At 38.8% G+C, this 19,230-nt stretch overlaps 1 protein-coding gene across 2 annotated transcripts in view; it reads left to right on the forward strand.

The window, feature by feature from the left end:
- The window catches only part of NUBPL (NUBP iron-sulfur cluster assembly factor, mitochondrial), a 91,741-nt gene that overhangs the window by 12,638 nt on the left and 59,873 nt on the right, over positions 1-19,230 (forward strand). The window contains exon 4 of one of the 2 annotated variants that reach the window (XM_075712762.1): positions 6,856-6,946. In XM_075712762.1, coding sequence (XP_075568877.1) covers positions 6,856-6,946 — 91 coding nt within the window. Of the gene's footprint in view, positions 1-6,855; positions 6,947-19,230 lie in introns of those variants that run through there. The other variant, XM_075712763.1, reaches the window with a different exon arrangement.

The raw sequence follows: 19,230 nt of genomic DNA on the forward strand, positions 1-19,230 counted from the left end.
CAAGTATGGAAAAAAAGTCGCTGAAAAGATGAGTGAAAATGAAATTAATGCTGTCAGCCTCTGGATGTTTAGCGGTAATGTAGGCTATGTTGATTAACAGCTATTTATAGCAGCTTTTTGTGAGCAGATTTTTTTCTGGTGGTTTTTTTTTCTTTTTTTTTTTTCTTTCTCTCTGTTGGCATGAAGTCTTTTCTCAGGCTTGTTCCTCAATAAAGCATTTGGCAACTTGGAAGAAATCAATGAATACCACCAGATTCTCTACTGAACACAGAACTATGTGTGGAGGGGTCCTCTCTGTGGTACATGAATGTAACTGGTTGCATTTGGTTGAAAAATCTGTAACTGGAAAATGTAACTGATTTCATAGTTAATATTACCTGAAAGACAAAAAAGGGAACCTACATAAAGAAGCTGTATCAGAGAGACTAAACAACGCTTAAGTGTCTGCTAAAATAGTTAACAGGAGTAAAGATAGGGATCATTTTGTCATTAGCATCGACCCATATCATCTGTACAAGGACCATGTGTAGTAAAACTCACCTGCCTAAGAGAACAAACATAATAGCAATGGGATAATTTTGAATCTGCATAAGGAAAAACAAAGGAGGCAAAATTTACTGGATTTTTACAAGACTCTCTGCCAGTATATAGAGGGACTGTGTCTGATATGACCTTCAACAACTTTATTTCATTTTTTGGGCCCCCCCCCCCCCCCCCCCCCCAATTATTACAACTAAGTTCAGAGCTTGAAAATCATTAATTCAGAATACAGCTATCTTGGAAATCTCTGTCACTCACAAGGCAGTGGCCAAGTTCAAAGGCTAAACTGAACTTTTAATTACATTGAGAATCTTGCCAGAGAAGTTGAAGGGAAGGATCTTTTTAGTGAGGTTATCTATGCCTGTAACTTGTACACTGCACAAAATGAAGCTGTAGGATTCTCATCTTTCAGGGATATATGCAAGAATATCTTCTTTATCTACTGATGTAGCATTTGGTTTTCTTGTAAATACAGATTCTATACCTGGTGACTGTGAAAACTTGTCTTCATTTCTTAGTGTAGGTGAGAGAAGTTTCTAGATTGGAATGAAAACTTTACTGTATTTCTACTGGGGTAAGAGATGCAGTGATTATATAGATATACCTTATGCTGAATATTTGTCAGAAATCTTTAGATAGGTCTAATTGGGCAAATTCATACCTCTTTGAGAAGATTAATGGCAGTGAAGTAAAAAGGATGATATAGTCAGTGATGTAAAAGCAGAAGATGAAGAGGAGTTATAGTTCTTTACCATAGTCCTTTATCCTGTAATTTTTTTTTTTTTTATTGTGGTCTTGAGCTCACCAGTTACCGGATGAGACCGTGACAGCTGGCACCAGTACTGCAGAAAGAGCAAATCCTAGCAGTAGTTAGTCTGTGCTAGAGAACATTTAGCTTGGGGGGGGAACCTTAAAAGCAATGCTAAGAAGGTAAATATTAACATCTGTGAGTGTTTAAGTATACTTTTTGCTGAATAGACCAAGAGAGTACTTTTGTGTTTTCATGTGCCGACAATGTATTTATTTCTAATTTTGTGTTCTCTTTGCCTGATGAAATATTGATAAGGATCTTACTGAAGAGGTTGGTAATTCTGCATGCGTTACTTTAGTATATCTTTTCAAAGTAGTTTGCCATATGTCCAGTGACGTGGAAGTACATGATTAAATCATATGGGAATGGTTACATTGTCAGTTATATCTTCAGAGTTTAAGCTGTTCAGAACTTGCAGTTAGGCAACAAAAAATACAGGTCTCTAGAAAGTATTTTCCAAGTGTAGTAAACTTGAAGATTGATTCAAACTTTCTTCCATGTCTGGGCAGGTGGAAGGAAAAGGACAAATGTTAACTTGAGAACAGCTGTTTTGAACTTGGTTATTGCTATGCCAGCTGGAGAGACGGAATGCTGTTTGTTAATAGCACAGGATAGAAATATTTTCATAAGGAGAAAATGCAGACATAAGATGATGGTGGACTCATTTTACCTGAATCCTTTTCCTGCAGAGTGCTGAGGGTGGCTGCAGCAGTGGTACGTGTTGTGCTCTGAAAAATACTTAGAAGCAGGGGGACTTTGACATGCTTTGGTGTGCTTTGACTGCTGCATTTCTGTCTGCATAACCCTAATATTACTTAAGAAAAAAAAAAGATTCAGCATCAGTTTGAAATGTATATGCATATGAAAATAATGTCAGAGGGCATTAGAGGAATCATAGAGGTTTTTTTTTTTTTTTTTTTTTTTTAAGTTGTCATCTTGGCCCTGCTTGTGGTCCCCTGTAATATGTTCCTTCTGCCCAGATGTTCTTTTTTGCCTTGTCTGATGTTATGCATGTTTTTTAGGATTTGTTTTAATACAGCACTACTTTGAAAGATGTGCTGGTTTATATGAGGTGTGGGTTACATGGGTGAAAACACAATTTATTAAAATGTAATTTTAACTTTTTTATTCTTGTAACTCGTGCATCTGAATTAAATTTCACTCAGTGCGAGAAGTATCTGGTGTTGGTAATTCTGATTAACAGTTTCATGTGGTAGCATAGAATCATAGAATGCTTTGGGTTGGAAGGGACCTTTAGAGGTCATCTAGCCCAACCCCCCTGCAGTGAGCAGGGACAGCTTTAACCAGACCAGGTTGCTCAGAGCCCCGTCCAACCTGACCTTGAATGTTGCCAGGGATGGGGCCTCTACCACCTCTCTGGGCAACCTGTTCCAGTGCTTGACCACCCTCATTGTAAAAAATTTCTTTCTAATGTCTAGTCTAAATCTATTCTTCTTTAGTTTAAATCCGTTATTCCCTGTCCTTTCACAACCGGCCTTATTAAAAAGATTGTCCCCATCTTTCCTGTAGGCCCCCTTTAAGTATTGGAAGGTCGCAATAATGTCTCCCCGCAGCCTTCTCTTCTCCAGGCTGCACAACCCCAACTCTCTCAGCCTGTCCTCGTAGGAGAGGTGCTCCAGCCCTCGGATCATTTTGGTGGCCCTCCTCTGGACCCGCTCCAGCAGGTCCATGTCCTTCTTGTGCTGAGGGCCCCAGAGCTGGACGCAGTGCTCCAGGTGAGGTCTCACCAGAGCAGAGCAGAGGGGCAGAATCACCTCCCTCGACCTGCTGGCCACGCTTCTTTGGATGCAGCCCAGGATACAGTTGGCTTTCTGGGCTGCAAGCGCACATTGCCGGCTCATGTCCAGCTTTTCATGAATCAGTACGCCCAAGTCGTTCTCCGCAGGGCTGCTCTCAATCTCTTCATCCCCCAGCCTGTACTGATACCGGGGGTTGCCCCGTGCCAGGTGCAGGACCTTGCACTTGGCCTTGTTGAACCTCATGAGGTTCACACAGGCCCACCTCTCCAGCTTGTCCAGGTCCCTCTGGATGACATCTCGTCTTCCTGGTGTGTCAATGGCACCACTCAGTTTGGTGTCATCTGCAAACTTGCTGAGGGTGCACTCGATCCCACTGTCTATGTCATTGATGAAGATATTAAACAGCACTGGTCCCAGCACAGACCCTTGAGGGACACCACTTGTCACTGGTCTCCATGTGGACATCGAGCCATTGACCACGACCCTCTGGATGCGACCATCCAACCAATTCCTTACCCATCGAACAGTCCACCCACCAAACCCAGCATGCAGGTGTATACAAATTATTTTGTCTCTTGGGGATTTAAAACATTGTAAATGCTGGAAGAGATGATCTCTGTGCTGTGTCTGTCTTTAAAAGATCCCTTGGTAGCTGCTGTAATGCTTTTCCAAGATAATTAAACCTTGAGTAAAGGGTTATTACTAGTAATGATTCCTAGTTTTTACTTTCATTAAAAAAAATGCAGCCACCAAGCCAGGAAACATGAAATTATTACTCTACCCTTAATTGGTCTAGTGGTAGATTTGGTAGTGTTAGGTTAATGGTTGGACTGGGTGATCTTAACGGTCTTTTCCAACCTAAATGATTCTGTGATACTGTGATTCTATTCTAGGGATGCTTACATACTGCAAATACAGGGATAGTTGGAAGAAACAAAACTCAAACCCTTAGCTTATTGGGCCATTGCTTTCTGTATAAGCTGCTACTTTTACGCAGTGTGAACTCTTTTTACCTAACATGTTGAATTGCTTGGTGAAGAAAAAAAAAACTACCTTAGGCTATCTTCTGCCAGTGATTTAAAGATTTTTCCGAAAGACCTTTCTCCTATAATCCTGTAGAAAGCACCACACGTACAGGAACGCTGGTGCTGTCATTAACAAGAGTTGTAGAAACTGGAGAATCTGTTAATTATTTTTCTGTTTGAAGACAACCATTTTGTTGAACCATATCCACAAACAAAAGCAGTGCATCTCAGAAACAGACATCTTTCTTACTTTTGAGGAAGTGTGTAAATTTTTCTGAGAAACTGGCAGGTTTATTGTATTAGCTTGAAACAAAGATCAACTTCGTAATTTGTAGTAGTAGCAGCTGAATTTGCAAAGTCCTCCTAGATAACTGAGGGATATTTTTCTCTAGTGTGCCTGTACTTATTCTTCATTTCAGGAAATTTGGTATACTCGTAGATACACTCCTGCTCACTACTAGGAGTAAGTGGCCTGTGGTGGTGAAGATCTGACCATGTCCAGGAGGTCATGAAGTCAATCTAATTAATTTAGATCTTCCTAAATCTTCATTCCCTTTAGGCTGAAAACAAAACTGTAGTGAGTGGTAAGATCATTGTAGTTAGTCAGTCAGTGGATAGTCACGATCCTTTTTGGGGAAAAACCCTCAAAAAATTGAAGGAAAGGATGTCAGTCAGGTTTAAAACACTATGTAGGTTTTTCTGCAAATATTTACTTTCATTTGAGAAGTGATTAGGTGGCACAGCCCTAAGATGATGTTTTGATGGGTTTGTTTAGCTGCTGACACAGATAAAGGGACTGAGTCATGAATCTTTCTAATCAGTTAAAATATGCATTTTGTACAAGAACAAAGCAGCTCTAATACTGTTGTTGATATCTTTGAAATGTAATATAAAAATGGGTCTTTTCAGTCTTTTTGAAATTGCAGCTTTCATGCAGTAGGCAAGAAGTAGAATAATTTGTCAGTAACTCATGAACTTTCTTGTAATAGCTTTCACAAGTTGTTATACAATATCTAAATTAAATCATCCACGTAATTACATATGCTTTGCTCTGTTTAATAAAAAAGTGTATTGAATAACTGAACCCAAATTTGCTTGATTTTTGTAGTAAAAACTTATCTTTCAAAGTACACAGTAGATCACGTATGGTAATGCATTTTTTACTTCTCAGTTGTAAAATTTAAGATGCATTTGGCTTCTGTTGGGTAAATTTGACACTTTAAATTGCTCAGTTGTTAAGGGTGTCTTCAGGGTTCACTATCAACAGCTTAAAAAAAGAGAAGAAGAAAAAAAGAAAGCAACCTCCACAGGAAAACAAACCCCCAAGCCCACATTATTATATATGTTGTAGTAAAAAGGGTCAGTCTTGCTTTTCAGGTGTCTAGGCTTCTATGATTTAGTTTCTTTATCTTAATTGAGTTTCAGATTTATTTAGAAGTAGTGGCCTGAATACCTAGGTTTTTAGTCCAGGTGCATTTCTGTTTTAAAAAAACCAGACAAACTGATTGTGATGCCACAGAATATACTTCATGTTTAGAAATCCTGTTCAATGGTAGAGATGCTGTATACTTGTGTTAAAAGCCTCGTTAGACTCTTCTTCTAACAAGAAACTTGATAGTTATCACTGAGCCTTTGTCCTTCTCTTCATCTTTCCCATCAAAACTGTGATAACAAAATGGCTTAATATATGATATCGAATTATGAAAGCTTCATCCAAAAAATGAAGCACACGTTTTGAAACACAAACAGTGAAAGTCTGATTTGGCGTTGTTGGAAAAGCTCCCATGGCTGCCTTAACCTTTCCAACAAGCCATTAAACATATTTGCTTGCAATTTTGCAAAATGTTGAATACAGTTAGCTTTTTGTATTAGAAAAACTTGACGTTCAGCACTTTAAAGAGCTTGCTCTTTACTACTTAATTTGCAGAACTTGGTAATTGGTAGTGTGTCTTGCCATCTGTAGGAGAAATAGTTTAATTTTCACAAAATATATATGTATATCTATAAAAAAGCATATAGAAATGAATTTTGTAAGTCTAGACTGCATAGTTAAAATAATTTTTATTTAAAGTTTATTGCCTAATGTACCATATGTAGTTGAATAAACCCATTTTTTAGCATTCTTTTGTGTAAATGCATTTGATTAAAAAGTTATGCCTGCTTAATTGGCTTCAGAGATTTGCATTTCATCATTTTCAAGATGTCTGCAAAAGTTTACTCTGGCCACTTAAATGGAAGATAAAAATATGTTTTTTATGTTTTTCACATTCCTTGTAGTCACTAGCATAATTCAAATTGCATTAATTCAAATATATTTACAAACATTGCTTGCTTTTTTTTAAACAATAAAATTTGATACCTTTTTAAAAAGTTAATGTATTATTTCTGCATAAATGTGCATAGAGTAGAAGGAACATTGCTTATAATGTTTGTTAATATGAAGTCTGTGGTCTACATTGTGTGTAAGAAAATGCAAGTGAGGATTCTGTGTATGGAGAATCTAGATTTTGTGAAGACGTCTGGCTCAGCTTGTAGAGACATTGTTATATTTCATGCTTCAATTGCAATTTAGAGAGAAAGGAAACAGTGATAACTTATGTGTAAAATCAAGATCATATTTTTACTTCTATGTGCAGTTTTGAAATTTTGCTCAATTGACAATTCATAAAGGAAGACAGACATTTTGACAAATAGTTGGGTTTTTTTGTGCCTTACACAGACAAAAGAAGTTGGTTTACTTGATGCAGACATATATGGACCTTCAATTCCTAAGATGATGAACTTAAAAGGAAACCCAGAATTAACACCAAGTAAGTAGATTTTTCTTGCTGTCTTCTTTGTACAGGGATGAGCAGGGACCACACATGGTGCTTCCTTGGTATGGCACAGAAGGGATGCAAACAGAAGGTGAAGACTTAGTGGGGTTTGTTTTGGGTTTTTTATTTTTAGTAATGAGGTTGCTTTCAAAGCTAGCTTGTACAACTAGGAGCGTATTCAGGGTCTTTTTTTTTTTTTTTTTATGTTGGTCCACAGGCTTTGGGAGTTTCATGGATTATTACTAGAGACACTGGAAAAGGTAGCTGGGAAAGGAAGGTTATTGTCAGTAGTTTTAAACTTGCTATACAGCATTACACTATACAAGACCTCTAAATGAAAAAATAAAACCCACTAGTCTGGGGGGGGGTGGTGGAGAGGCTAATCTAGGAAATAAGAGAAAGATCATTACAGTAGCTTGTATAAAAAGTCATTGAAATGATTGTGTTTGATCTCTCTTTCTTCAGCCAAACACGCCAGGCCACTTGATTAATTTTTATTTGAAGGTGTGTGTTTAGGAATGCAGTGGTAGTGACTTCACTACCACCAGGTAAAGACAGTAGAGAAAACTCCTGATTTTCCTTCTGCTAGGAAGGATTCTGGTCTGGGGAAAAGTAAATTCACGTAGGAGAGTCTGGAGAGAAATAAGGAAGACCTAAAGTAGAAAGTTTGCATCGAGTCTGTTTACCTTTCAGAAATTTAACTTCCACTCAGGCCAGCTAAGGGTGAAACTGAAGAATGGCTTTATCCTGATACCCTGTTTATGTGCTGCTTGAGTGTAAGGGAGTGTGGTTTTTGGGGGTGGTAGGGACACTGAGGCAATAAGGTTTGTTTAATGCTTTGTTGCCCATTCTGTGATAAAGTGCATGTAATTATAAAAACTAAAACCACGTAACCACAGACAAAACCAGTCCCACACTATAACACCTGGCCTGCACATTAAAAAGTACCAGGATCCTACTGACGAAAGTACAAACTGGCAATACTTGTTGACAGGGAGGGATCAAGGACATGGACCTGTTCAAATAGGAAATAAAAGGGCTTCAGTGAAATAACTATAAATACCCATTAATGTTTGTGGGCAGTAATTGCTAGGTAAAAGGCAAGTTAAATATTCCTTCCGCTTCCTTTCATGCTGTTATCTTTGTTTATTTATCACAGAATGATAGAATGCTTTGGGTTGGAAGGGACCTTTAGAGGTCATCTAGCCCAACCCCCCTGCAGGGAGCAGGGACAGCTTTAACCAGATCAGGTTGCTCAGAGCCCCGTCCAACCTGACCTTGAATGTTGCCAGGGATGGGGCCTCCACCACCTCTCTGGGCAACCTGTTCCAGTGCTTCACCACCCTCATTGTAAAAAATTTCTTCCTTATATCTAGTCTAAATGTAGCCTCTTTTAGTTTAAAACCATTACCCCTTGTCCTGTCGCAACAGGCCCTGCTAAAAAGATTGTCCCCATCTTTCCTGTAGGCCCCCTTTAAGTACTGAAAGGCCGCAGTAAGGTCTCCCCGCAGCCTTCTCTTCTCCAGGCTGCACAACCCCAACTCTCTCAGACTTTCCTCATAGGAGAGGTGCTCCATCTCTCTACATCTATTCTGCTATTGTTGCATGTCCATTTGTAACTGACCTTAATTTGTGCGTGTGTACCGGTGTTGTGTGGCGGTTGTTCTATACATTCTGACTTGGTATAAAGCATGCAGAATGAAACAGTGCCAGTATCTTTAAAGGGTGGTTACTGAGCTTGCAGTGTTAGCCTCTGAAAAATTAGTAAGTGGTGAACTTAGGATTTCTTACATAATTAAAATTCTGTCTCCTTATGCTTTTACCCTGTTCTCTGGATAAAGAAAAAGTAATGTATTTCCATATACGGATGCACTGCATGTGCTTATACAGGCAGCTGTCATATTGAGTGCTTTCTACATTTAAGTACCTGCCTTACAAATGCAGACTTCCTTTAATGAATTTCTAGGAGAGAAGGAGAGTACTTGGTTTTATCTGTTGGGTTTCTGGTTTATTTTTTCATGTCAAAGGCTAATTCTGTTGTGTAATAAATAACTGAACCCTCTCATGTATCATCAGTAGAGTATGACTTCCTGATAAAAATTGAAGTATTCTTGCATTCGCTTGTACTTTGGACCCTGTTGAGGGTGTATGTCATACAGGCTGTATTTTCCCATAACAGATTTTTTTGCTATGAATTTTGCATTTGAAGGCATTATGCAATATGCACACAAAAGGAGCTATGTTGTGATGTTCTTCATATCTGTCCTCTTTTCCTTTTTATATGACATTGACTTTTTCCTTTGCAAGGGAGATCAGGTAAAAATTTGATTCTCCATTTTTTTTTTTCTCACTGTGTGAAAAATGGGTTGGATAACTTTGAACTTCTTACACATTTGGCTATGTATTTTATCAATCCATACCAAATTTAAATCCATGCCATGAGCCACAAATAAGAAGCAAGTTGCCCAGTCTGTTTCATATGGCCATACAAATTAACTTGCTAGGAATGCAAGAACCTAAGAGTATATTCAGTCAGATATTAGGGCAGCTCAATTTTGTTTCTATATAAATTTCAGTGACTGTGGATATTTTGGGTATACAGCTGAGAATTCACTATAAGCTTTTGTCTTAACGTTTCGAGTGTTGTTAAAAATACAGAATTCAATGTAATAGAAAGAAATCAGAGGATTTCCCTGAATTGAAATTGCTGCTGTTGACTTGTAAGCACTAACATTTTGATCACTACAATGTATTCTTTCTACTGCTGTGTGGAACATACAAGCAAGTATTATCGTCAGCATTTAAGAACATACCTTATTTTTTAACTGGCAGAAAATGAATTTGCGTATTTCAGAAGCTTGGCACATTACACAAGTCTACTGAGAAACTCACATAGTAATTCGGTATGAAGGATAACAGGATAGAATTTGTATTTCAGGAATTCTGTTCGCTTCTGTGCACTTTAACTATAGAGTAACAACAATGAAAGTGCTGACAAAGTAGCTGACAAAAAGATGATTTTGTTGTGGAAATAGGAGTTGGAGGGTGTAGGAAGCTTTAATTGTGAACTTCAAGGATTCCTTTAATGAGTGGCAGATACGATGAGCTTGCAAGTAAGTGATCCGTCATAGATGTATATGTATGGTGTGTATATATAGTTGTATATATACATATATAGATATAAAAATATGTATGACCCTTGTATTTTGGTATAATGAGGTTTAGTGTTATTTTCCGATTTCTTACTACGTTTTCAAGAATAAAACAAATTCTCAACAAGTATTTTGTACAGTAATTGAGCAAACCCAGGCAGTTCTGTGTTAAAGATGTCATTAACAATGTATACATAACAGTAAGTCAATTAAAAACATTTTTCTTAATAGCATAGCAATCAAAATTATGTTTGAAATCTATTGCTGTCTTCAGTATGAGGCCTGGATTTGAAAATGAATCTGTAGAGTAATCCTGGGAGGTTCTGAGCACTCTTGCACTCTTTGACTTCTATTTCTTTTCTCACATGTAGCAGTTGAAAAGGGATTAGGGATGCCTGGTACCATACAGAATAAATCCGTGCAGCAATTATTACTTCTGAATAGAAATTATTATAGTTATGCTATAATTTAAGTTTTGAAAATTAATTAGGAGTTCTTAGTGAGGAGTCTGTATAAATGGAAGATACTCTATTAATTTAACTTTGCAAACTGTAGTACATTAGAAAGTCTGCTAACATTTAATAGGGTGTCATTCAAAATACTTTAACTAAATGGTCAGGGAAATGCTGGTTAGTAAGGTTATAACTGAATTTAATTGGCTAATGGAGGATTATCTAACTATGGAATAAATATTATCATCAGCTACCATATACACACAGGACAACGCTTATAACGCAAGTTACAAAAGCATTACTTCTATTCTTTCCTCAAATAATTTACTTAAAAGCCATCTTCTGGCTTAGTAAACTGCATAATTTCATTGTTTTCCTTTTTTTTTTTAAATCTACCATTTAAACTAGTTGGCAGAGAGTAAAAGCTATTATATTGCCATTTTGCCAGATAAATATAACATTTCTTCACTTAATTTAAATCATAGAATCATAGAATGCTTTGGGTTGGAAGGGACCTTTAGAGGTCATCTAGCCCAACCCCCCTGCAGTGAGCAGGGACAGCTTTAACCAGATCAGGTTGCTCAGAGCCCCATCCAACCTGACCTTGAATGTTGCCAGGGATGGGGCCTCTACCACCTCTCTGGGCAACCTGTTCCAGTGCTTCACCACCCTCATTGTAAAAAAATTTCTTCCTTACATCCAGTCTAAAACTACCCTCCTTTAGTTTAAAACCATTATTCCTTGTCCTCTCACAGCAGGCCTTGCTAAAAAGATTGTCCCCATCTTTCCTGTAGGCCCCCTTTAAGTACTGAAAGGCCGCAATAAGGCCTCCCTGGAGCCTTCTCTTCTCCAGGCTGCACAACCCCAACTCTCTCAGCCTGGCCTCGTAGGAGAGGTGCTCCAGCCCTCGGATCATTTTGGTGGCCCTCCTCTGGACCTGCTCCAACAGGTCCATGTCCTTCTTGTGCTGAGGGCCCCAGAGCTGGACGCAGTGCTCCAGGTGAGGTCTCACCAGAGCAGAGTAGAGGGGCAGAATCACCTCCCTCGACCTGCTGGCCACGCTTCTTTGGATGCAGCCCAGGATACGGTTGGCTTTCTGGGCTGCAAGCGCACATTGCTGGCTCATGTCCAGCTTTTCATGAATCAGTACGCCCAAGTCGTTCTCCGCAGGGCTGCTCTCAATCTCTTCATCCCCCAGCCTGTACTGATACCGGGGGTTGCCCCGTGCCAGGTGCAGGACCTTGCACTTGGCCTTGTTGAACCTCATGAGGTTCACACAGGCCCACCTCTCCAGCTTGTCCAGGTCCCTCTGGATGACATCTCGTCTTCCTGGTGTGTCAATGGCACCACTCAGTTTGGTGTCATCTGCAAACTTGCTGAGGGTGCACTCGATCCCACTGTCTATGTCATTGATGAAAATAAATGACTATGAAGGTTTTGGCGGGCTTTTTGTCTTTATGACAGTTGAGCACTCTCTTAATATTTCAAAGCTTTGTTGCCATTTTATGGTATCCTCAGTGTCTTTTTTTATTTCTTAATAAAATAGTATATTCAAAAGATCAGTAGTGGGCATCTGTTTTCAAAATTTGGAATAAAAATAGTTTCGGAGAGAAAGCTAGCAGTAGTTGTGTCTGGTCCCATTGAGTCTAATAATATTGCAGGAGCTATAGAAATGAAATTACTGATAAAATTCTGAAGTCAGAAATGGACACTTGAATTTTTTCACTGGGACACATGTACGTGTCTGCTACTCTTTAGACTGTGATAGCAGAATCTCATAACAAAGTCATAATTTAAAATAGAATCTGTTGTGACTGTTTAAAGATGTCTGCTGGAAATAGCTGTATCAAGGGATTGTGATGCACCCATTTGAGGGTTATAAATAGAAAATTTGGAGTGGACTAGTTAAATAGAGAAAATGTTATATAGGTAGGGTGGTCATTGCGGTAACCATGAAGAAGTTTCTTGATCTTACATAAGGGTTTAATTTTAAAGATACAGCTTGTATTCTCGAAGTTGTCTTTATCATGCTTTACCAGTGGATCCACATCATGATTAATTTAGATAACAAATTTGATTCTTTCAAAAAATGTCATATTTGCTACTGCCATTACCTCTTGATTTGTGAACAAGTGATTTTTGGATCATGTATAGTCTAATGGTACGCTTTACTGATTCTGTTTTGAAAGAAGTCTGAGCTGAAACCCTGTGTTTTACTTTTGGTGGTGTCTTATCCCAGTTTATCTGAATGGCTGAAGTAGAGTGGTCCCATGTGTCTTACATGTGACAAAATAGTAATTCAGAATGTTGTAATTAGTTGTGGTTTATATTTTGGAGGCTCTCTCATATGTGATGAGGTAGTTGAAAATGAGAATACTCAAGTGTTAAATATTTTATTCTGGACCTTGACTATTGTCCCCAAGCCTGTAACACTTAACCTCAAACTGGATTAACTCAGTTATTGTTGAGTTCACTTTGTGGAAGAACATTGATGACCTTTACTTGGAAGGGAAAGGAGGTGGAGGATACCCAACTCTGCAAGGAACTATTTATAGGCATGCAGTTGTTAGCTGCTATGCAAAAAATAAAAAACCTCTAGGCAGTTAATTTATTAAAATTTTATTCTTCATTATACATAAATTCATACTTACAAAAAAGTAAGGCAAAAAACTATAAGGTGAGAAAATGTAGTGCAGTAATTATTAAGCCTGTTACCAAGAGCAGTCTTTTTTGGATAAATGGTAAACCAAATTTTACTAAATGCTATTGCAATATAAATTACTGAAACACTGTAACCTGAAAAAATACATTTCAAGTACTTGAAAGCAGAAGTGTATTAGTCTTCATGTTGTTAATCCTGCAGTGCTGTAATTATAAATGTTTTGATATGGATTATAGCTAGCAAACACTCGTTGCATTATAAAGTTTACTCTTAGAGATACAAATGGTTTGTCTGGTTCAACTTTTATACAAATTGGAATTAAAATACAAAATGGTTTTATTATAGTAACATGATAGATACACATTTCATTGTACATGCATAAACAAAAGAATGATTAATTTTTTTGTTTGTACACTGAACACATTTACCTTTTTGCTTATTTCAGAGGAATAAATGTTTCCATCCCTCTTCTCTGCTAGAAGTAAAATTAAAGAACTGTAACTAATTCTGAATTTTCTGAAGATTTTTACCTTGCAATTTCACTTCCATGTTTTTTTTTCTCTGTGGGTTTCTTGCTGTATTTTCCCTCTTTCCTTGCCCTTCTCTACAGTACAGTGGAGTGGCTTTTCAGAATAAAGACATGAAGCAGAATACATCAAAAATAGAAAAAAATGTATTTTAATCCTTTCTCTATAGTGACCAGAGGATAAAAGTGACATTAAGAGTTTAAAAGCTGTCATCTCGTTCTGTTGCTTTAGCTGATGGTCATAACCTTGTAAAATACATAGAACTTCACTTTGCAAGTGATTAAATTAGAATAAAATCACAGAAGGATGTATGAGGGGATTCATGTGAAATGCAAAAGGGAATATTTAATACACACAAATACTTTTTTTTTTAAGTGGAGAATCAACAGGTTTACTGTAGTTTTCATCTATGTCATCAATGTCCAGGTGCTTCCCCCCCCCCCCCCCAAATTACACATAATCTTTTGAACAGTTTTTTCTTCCATGGTTTTTTCACCTACATTTCCTTTTTTTGGGTCTTGATTACAATAATGAACCCAAAAAAGGCTGAATCAACTCAAATGTATTGAGTTCCATAGTTTTGCTTTGAAAACAATGAAAGTCCCTACTTAAGTGGAATGGTTTTTGACGTTAGATCTTGAATTGAAGGTAATGTGTAGGGAATGTCTGCCCCTCGGGTTCCTGCTTCTCCCTGTTGTGCTTTACTGTTGTCTGTCACACTGTTATGTGGCTGACCTGGGTAGTCCACCTCTCAGAGAAACAAGGCGGTGCTTCAGATAACACGAGCCTTCCCAGAGGTTTTGTGTGTCAGGACAGAAGCCTTCAACTGCATGTTGTATTAGTCTGCTTCATTCCTCGTGGGTATAATGAACTGAAAGAATCCACCCAAATTAGTCTAATAAAGCTTTTGATCCACTATAAATAAACTTTTTGGCTCCATGGGGATCTGAGGGCTTTTCAGAATGTGGATTATTTTAGCAATTGCAAGGAAGACATTTGTGATGGAAGGTAATGGCAAGATACTGAAAACTAGTCCTGTGTTACTATTCTAAACCGAACACGTCAGCAATGCTTTAAAATGGAACAAAGATATGACTAAATCACTGGGCTGTTTGCTTGTGCCAGACTTGCTTTTGAAGTATAGTCTTCTAGCAAGCAATTAGTTCCTTTGCTTTTAGGTAGGACCGATGAAGTTGTATCTGCAAAACAGTTCCATTAATGAAAAAGCTTTTACAGAGCTTTGTTTCCTCTGCAGTCTCTCAGGAGGAAAAAAAAGTGGAAAACCTACTCAGGTAATGGGATTGGTAGACTGACTAAATATGGGAAGGAAATGTTTTGCAAAAAGCTGCGTTTCTTTATGCATTTTTTTCCTGAAGTTGAACTGTGAGCACTGAATAATGTTCTTTGAGTCTCACTGCTAGTTTGCTTTGGTGTAAGTATTTGTGATGTCTTTGTGGTTAGGTAACACTGTTAGTGTGGGGTGTAATGGGAAATCACAGCCTTCCTTGTGTGGAGCTCTTCAAGCTTAAAATACAAATTGCAGTATTTCTGGGGCAATCCTGCAAATAAACTTATAACACAGTGTGAAATCAAGCTTGAAGTCTCAATTAGTCTGTCACTTGCCATAGAATATTCTGGGCTTCTGGCATAAGCAGTTAAAACAATGATTACAGTTAAAACAATGATTTAAAATTTGTGACTCTGACTAACCTTTTGGTGACAGCATCCTTTCCCCTCTGACACAGGTTGCTGTCTCGGTGTTTTATTGTGGGATACCCTGGGGCCCTGTTGCTATTTGTCCCCCTCCCCTCCGCTGCATTTCTTTTCCCTTTACTGCACTGTGGGTGGAATTCTCTTGCCTTTGCTTAGGAAACTAGTACTGCTTTAAACACACTGGAGTATGGTGTCTGGCATCTCGCTGCCCCTTCAGAAGGTATGGCTCTCACCTATGCCCTCTGTCAAATCTGCTAGCCCTGTACAAATCCCAGCTCCCTGAGGTGTCCAGAGTGGCAGGAGACATCTATATTTACACAAGTAAAGCCCAATCTTTTTGTTACTCTTCCTGTCCTATGTCCCCTTCCTTCTTTTCACCCCCCTTCCTTCCCTCTTTTCACCCCTCTTCCTTCCTTCTTTCCCGCTCCTGTTGTTGGAAACCCTATATCGTCTGAAGCCTTTGCGTCCTTGGCTGGAACCTGGATCTTCCCATTACAGAACGTTGATCTCGGGAGGTGACTTGCAAAATAAACAGCAAATAAGTTCCTTATACTTCTACATAGTGACAGCCATATGAGAATTACTGTTGACTGTGATTAACAGAAGGTGCTGTGTACATTGGAGTCCTAACTTAGATTGTGATAGAGTATTCTGTAGTCACTGCAGCATGAAATTGTACACAATTAAAAACCAGACGATGCAAAAATTTTTGAGGTTTTACAAATGGCCATGCTGAAAATCTGTTTCAGCTTGTCTGTATGTATGGCATATTGAGTTTGTCTCAGATAATCTTGTTTAACGTACTGGAATCCACAGACTATTCTGCAGTGTCTCTCTCTGACCAGCGTGGTGGCTGTGTGTGGTGGTGTGCCATACATCTTCCCTGTTTCAGGCACTGAGATGTGAGGAGGTGGAAAATACCGGTTTGTCATGAAAAACTCAGCTAATGATGAGCTGTGCAAACAGCAGCAGAACCTTTAGCTTTTGTATAAACTATGAAGAAGTATTAACTTGCAACAGTTTTGATACATGTATGCAGAGGACTTACAGTATGGGTTTTATTTAAATAACATGCTGTGAAAGATGGGGGAATACTTAAACTTACGAGCTATTCAGAAATACACTTCTAAAGCTGCTGCTTTAATGCTTAAATGTGAGATGCTAAAATGTTATTCGGAGACTTGGGTGTTAGAGGCAGTATGTAGTGTAACTTTCTACAGCTTTTTCTGTTGTATATGGCTTGTGCCTCGGTTTGCTTTTTAAAATTTTAATTATTGCAAATATATTTGAGAGTTTCAAGGGAAAATACATAACTTCAGCAATGCATCTAAACTGTTTAGATTTCCTAGATGTTTATCGGTTGTGCATTACATGCTTTCCAACATTGGACATGCTGTAAGTGGAGCCATAGCTCTGTTACAGCATCGGACCTTGGGGGAGCACAGCACAGGTCTCCAAATCCACAGGATTCTTGAATAACCTAGAGCAAGTTTCACAGTCCAGGTCTTGATTCCCTCATCTGTAACATGAGATAATAATTCCCCACCTCAGAAGCATGCTGTTAGGTAAAAATGTTCATTTTTGGGTGCATGGGTGTTATGGAATGGGGCTTGTATAAAAACTAAGATTCAGGAAATGGATGCATTCAGAGCACAGCCTGGAGCTTGCAGTGGTTTCTGTGCTGGCAAATGCTTCTGCATTGGTAGTGTCTTTGGGAACATTTGGAAATCTACATGCAAAGGTCAATAGCACGTTTTTTACCTGAAAATTGTACAATTGTTCTACTTTTTGATAGATTTAGCTATTGATGTCCCATCTTAGAACAACTTAAAAGTGCCGTTTCCCTGCTCGATGACCAAAATCCAGTTACGACAGCCAGGTGACTTCCGCTATTAAGATTTTTTTGAAGAGAAACATCAAGTAAAATAATTAGTTATCATTTTAGGAAGTCTCTGATCTTCCATTATAGTGGCAAGTTCAAAAAATAGCCAAGTACAATAGGAAATCTTTAACAGGGAGGAAAATCTGAGCTTCTAGTATTCTCATCTCATGTTCGGATTTTTTTTGCCTTTGAAATGGTAAAAAACCCCAACGTACTCCTTATTTCAGACACTTTAAAATTCTGATCAACTCCTCTGCATTCGTGCTTGCTCCATCAGTGAGCTCAGAACAGATTTGCTAGGGTGTCACATGATCCACTATACTCATATTTAATAATTTTAAGCTACCTTTTGCTTTTCTTAAACAGCATGATGCCTCCTAAGGAGGTATAGTATAACATCGCAATCTTCTGGAATAATGATCTTTACCTACCTGATGAGATAAGACCGAATGTAAGCCTTTGCTTGTTCTAATGTATCAGTCAGCAGACCTCTTCTGAAAACTAAGCCAAGAATTGAAATATCTCTTTGTGGCTTAACCCTGGCAGGCAACTGAACACCACGCAGCCTCTTGCTCACTCCCCCGCAGTGGGATGGGGAGAGAATCGGAAGGGTGAAAGTGCAAAAAACTCGTGTGCACACAAGCAAAGCAAGGGATTCATTCCCTACTTCCCATCAGCAGGCAGGTGTTCAGCCATCGCCAGGAAAGCAGGGCTCCATCATGCATAACGGTTACTTGGGAAGACAAACGCCATCGCTCCCAACGTCCCCCTCTTCCTCCTTCTTTCCCCAGCTTTATATGCTGAGCATGATGCCGTATGGTATGGAATATCCCTTTGGTCAGCTGGGGTCAGCTGTCCCGGCTGTGTCCCCTCCCAACTTCTTGTGCACCCCCAGCCTGCTCGCTGGTGGGGTGGTGTGAGAAGCAGGAAAGGCCTTGGCTCTGTGTAAGCACTGCTCAGCAGTAACAAAAACATCCCTGTTTTCAGCACAAATGCAAAACATAGCCCCATACTAGCTACTAGGAAGAAATTTAAGTCTATCTCAGCCAAAACCATAAATATAGCTCTGTACATACTTTCTGTGCTGCACTAACCTGTGGCCACCATTGAATGGCTAGGTCAGGTTTTCTAGAGAAAAAGAGTAGAGTGACTCAGTTACCTTGTCAGGATAGTCTGCAAAGCTTGATTTTTCTGGGGGAAAAATGTTTAAAAAAACGAACAAAACCCTACAAAATGCAGAAGATCCGTTCTAATGACTTCAGCATCGTGCTTCCCTACATTGAGTAACAATCCAGCTTTCAGACCAGTCCTAGAACACTTTTAAACAGCAATCTGCTGTAATACCGTCATGAATTTGCATGTGTCTGCCTTTTCCAGTGCCCTATTTGTACCCTACCATAGTAGGCATTTTACTGACATTTCATTGGTGCTCTGTTGATCTTACTGATCTGCTTTTGTATGTTCAGAGAAAACACAGCACCCTTTTATTTAGGGCCATCAAGCTTACTGAAAAGTTGTAAACAAGGATATTTTATTGATCTCTTAGCGTAGGTGGCATAGTATTGCTGTGTGTTGCGATTTTAAGAAATCTGTTTTGTTGCGTGTTGAATTTTTGGAACTGTATGGTAGGCATCTGATAACAGAGAAGGACGTGTTAACTCTGAAAGCAAAGGAAATTAGAGACGTTACTGAGATCTCATTAAGCTAAATCTTCTTTACATGTTATGTTTTAGAAAATCTTCACAAGACCCAGGGCGAAGGAGGAGCAATGCCTGTTGCTTTTGATGAGACAAGGGTGATTGCCAGAGCCCACTGAAGCACTTTACGTTTGAGATAGTCTTAAGAATGCTTTTTAGCAGTAGGCACACAGTGGGGTGCTCTGCAGTATTT

This window comes from Pelecanus crispus, chromosome 6 (assembly GCF_030463565.1).
Source record: "Pelecanus crispus isolate bPelCri1 chromosome 6, bPelCri1.pri, whole genome shotgun sequence".
Taxonomy (NCBI): Eukaryota; Metazoa; Chordata; class Aves; order Pelecaniformes; family Pelecanidae; genus Pelecanus; species Pelecanus crispus.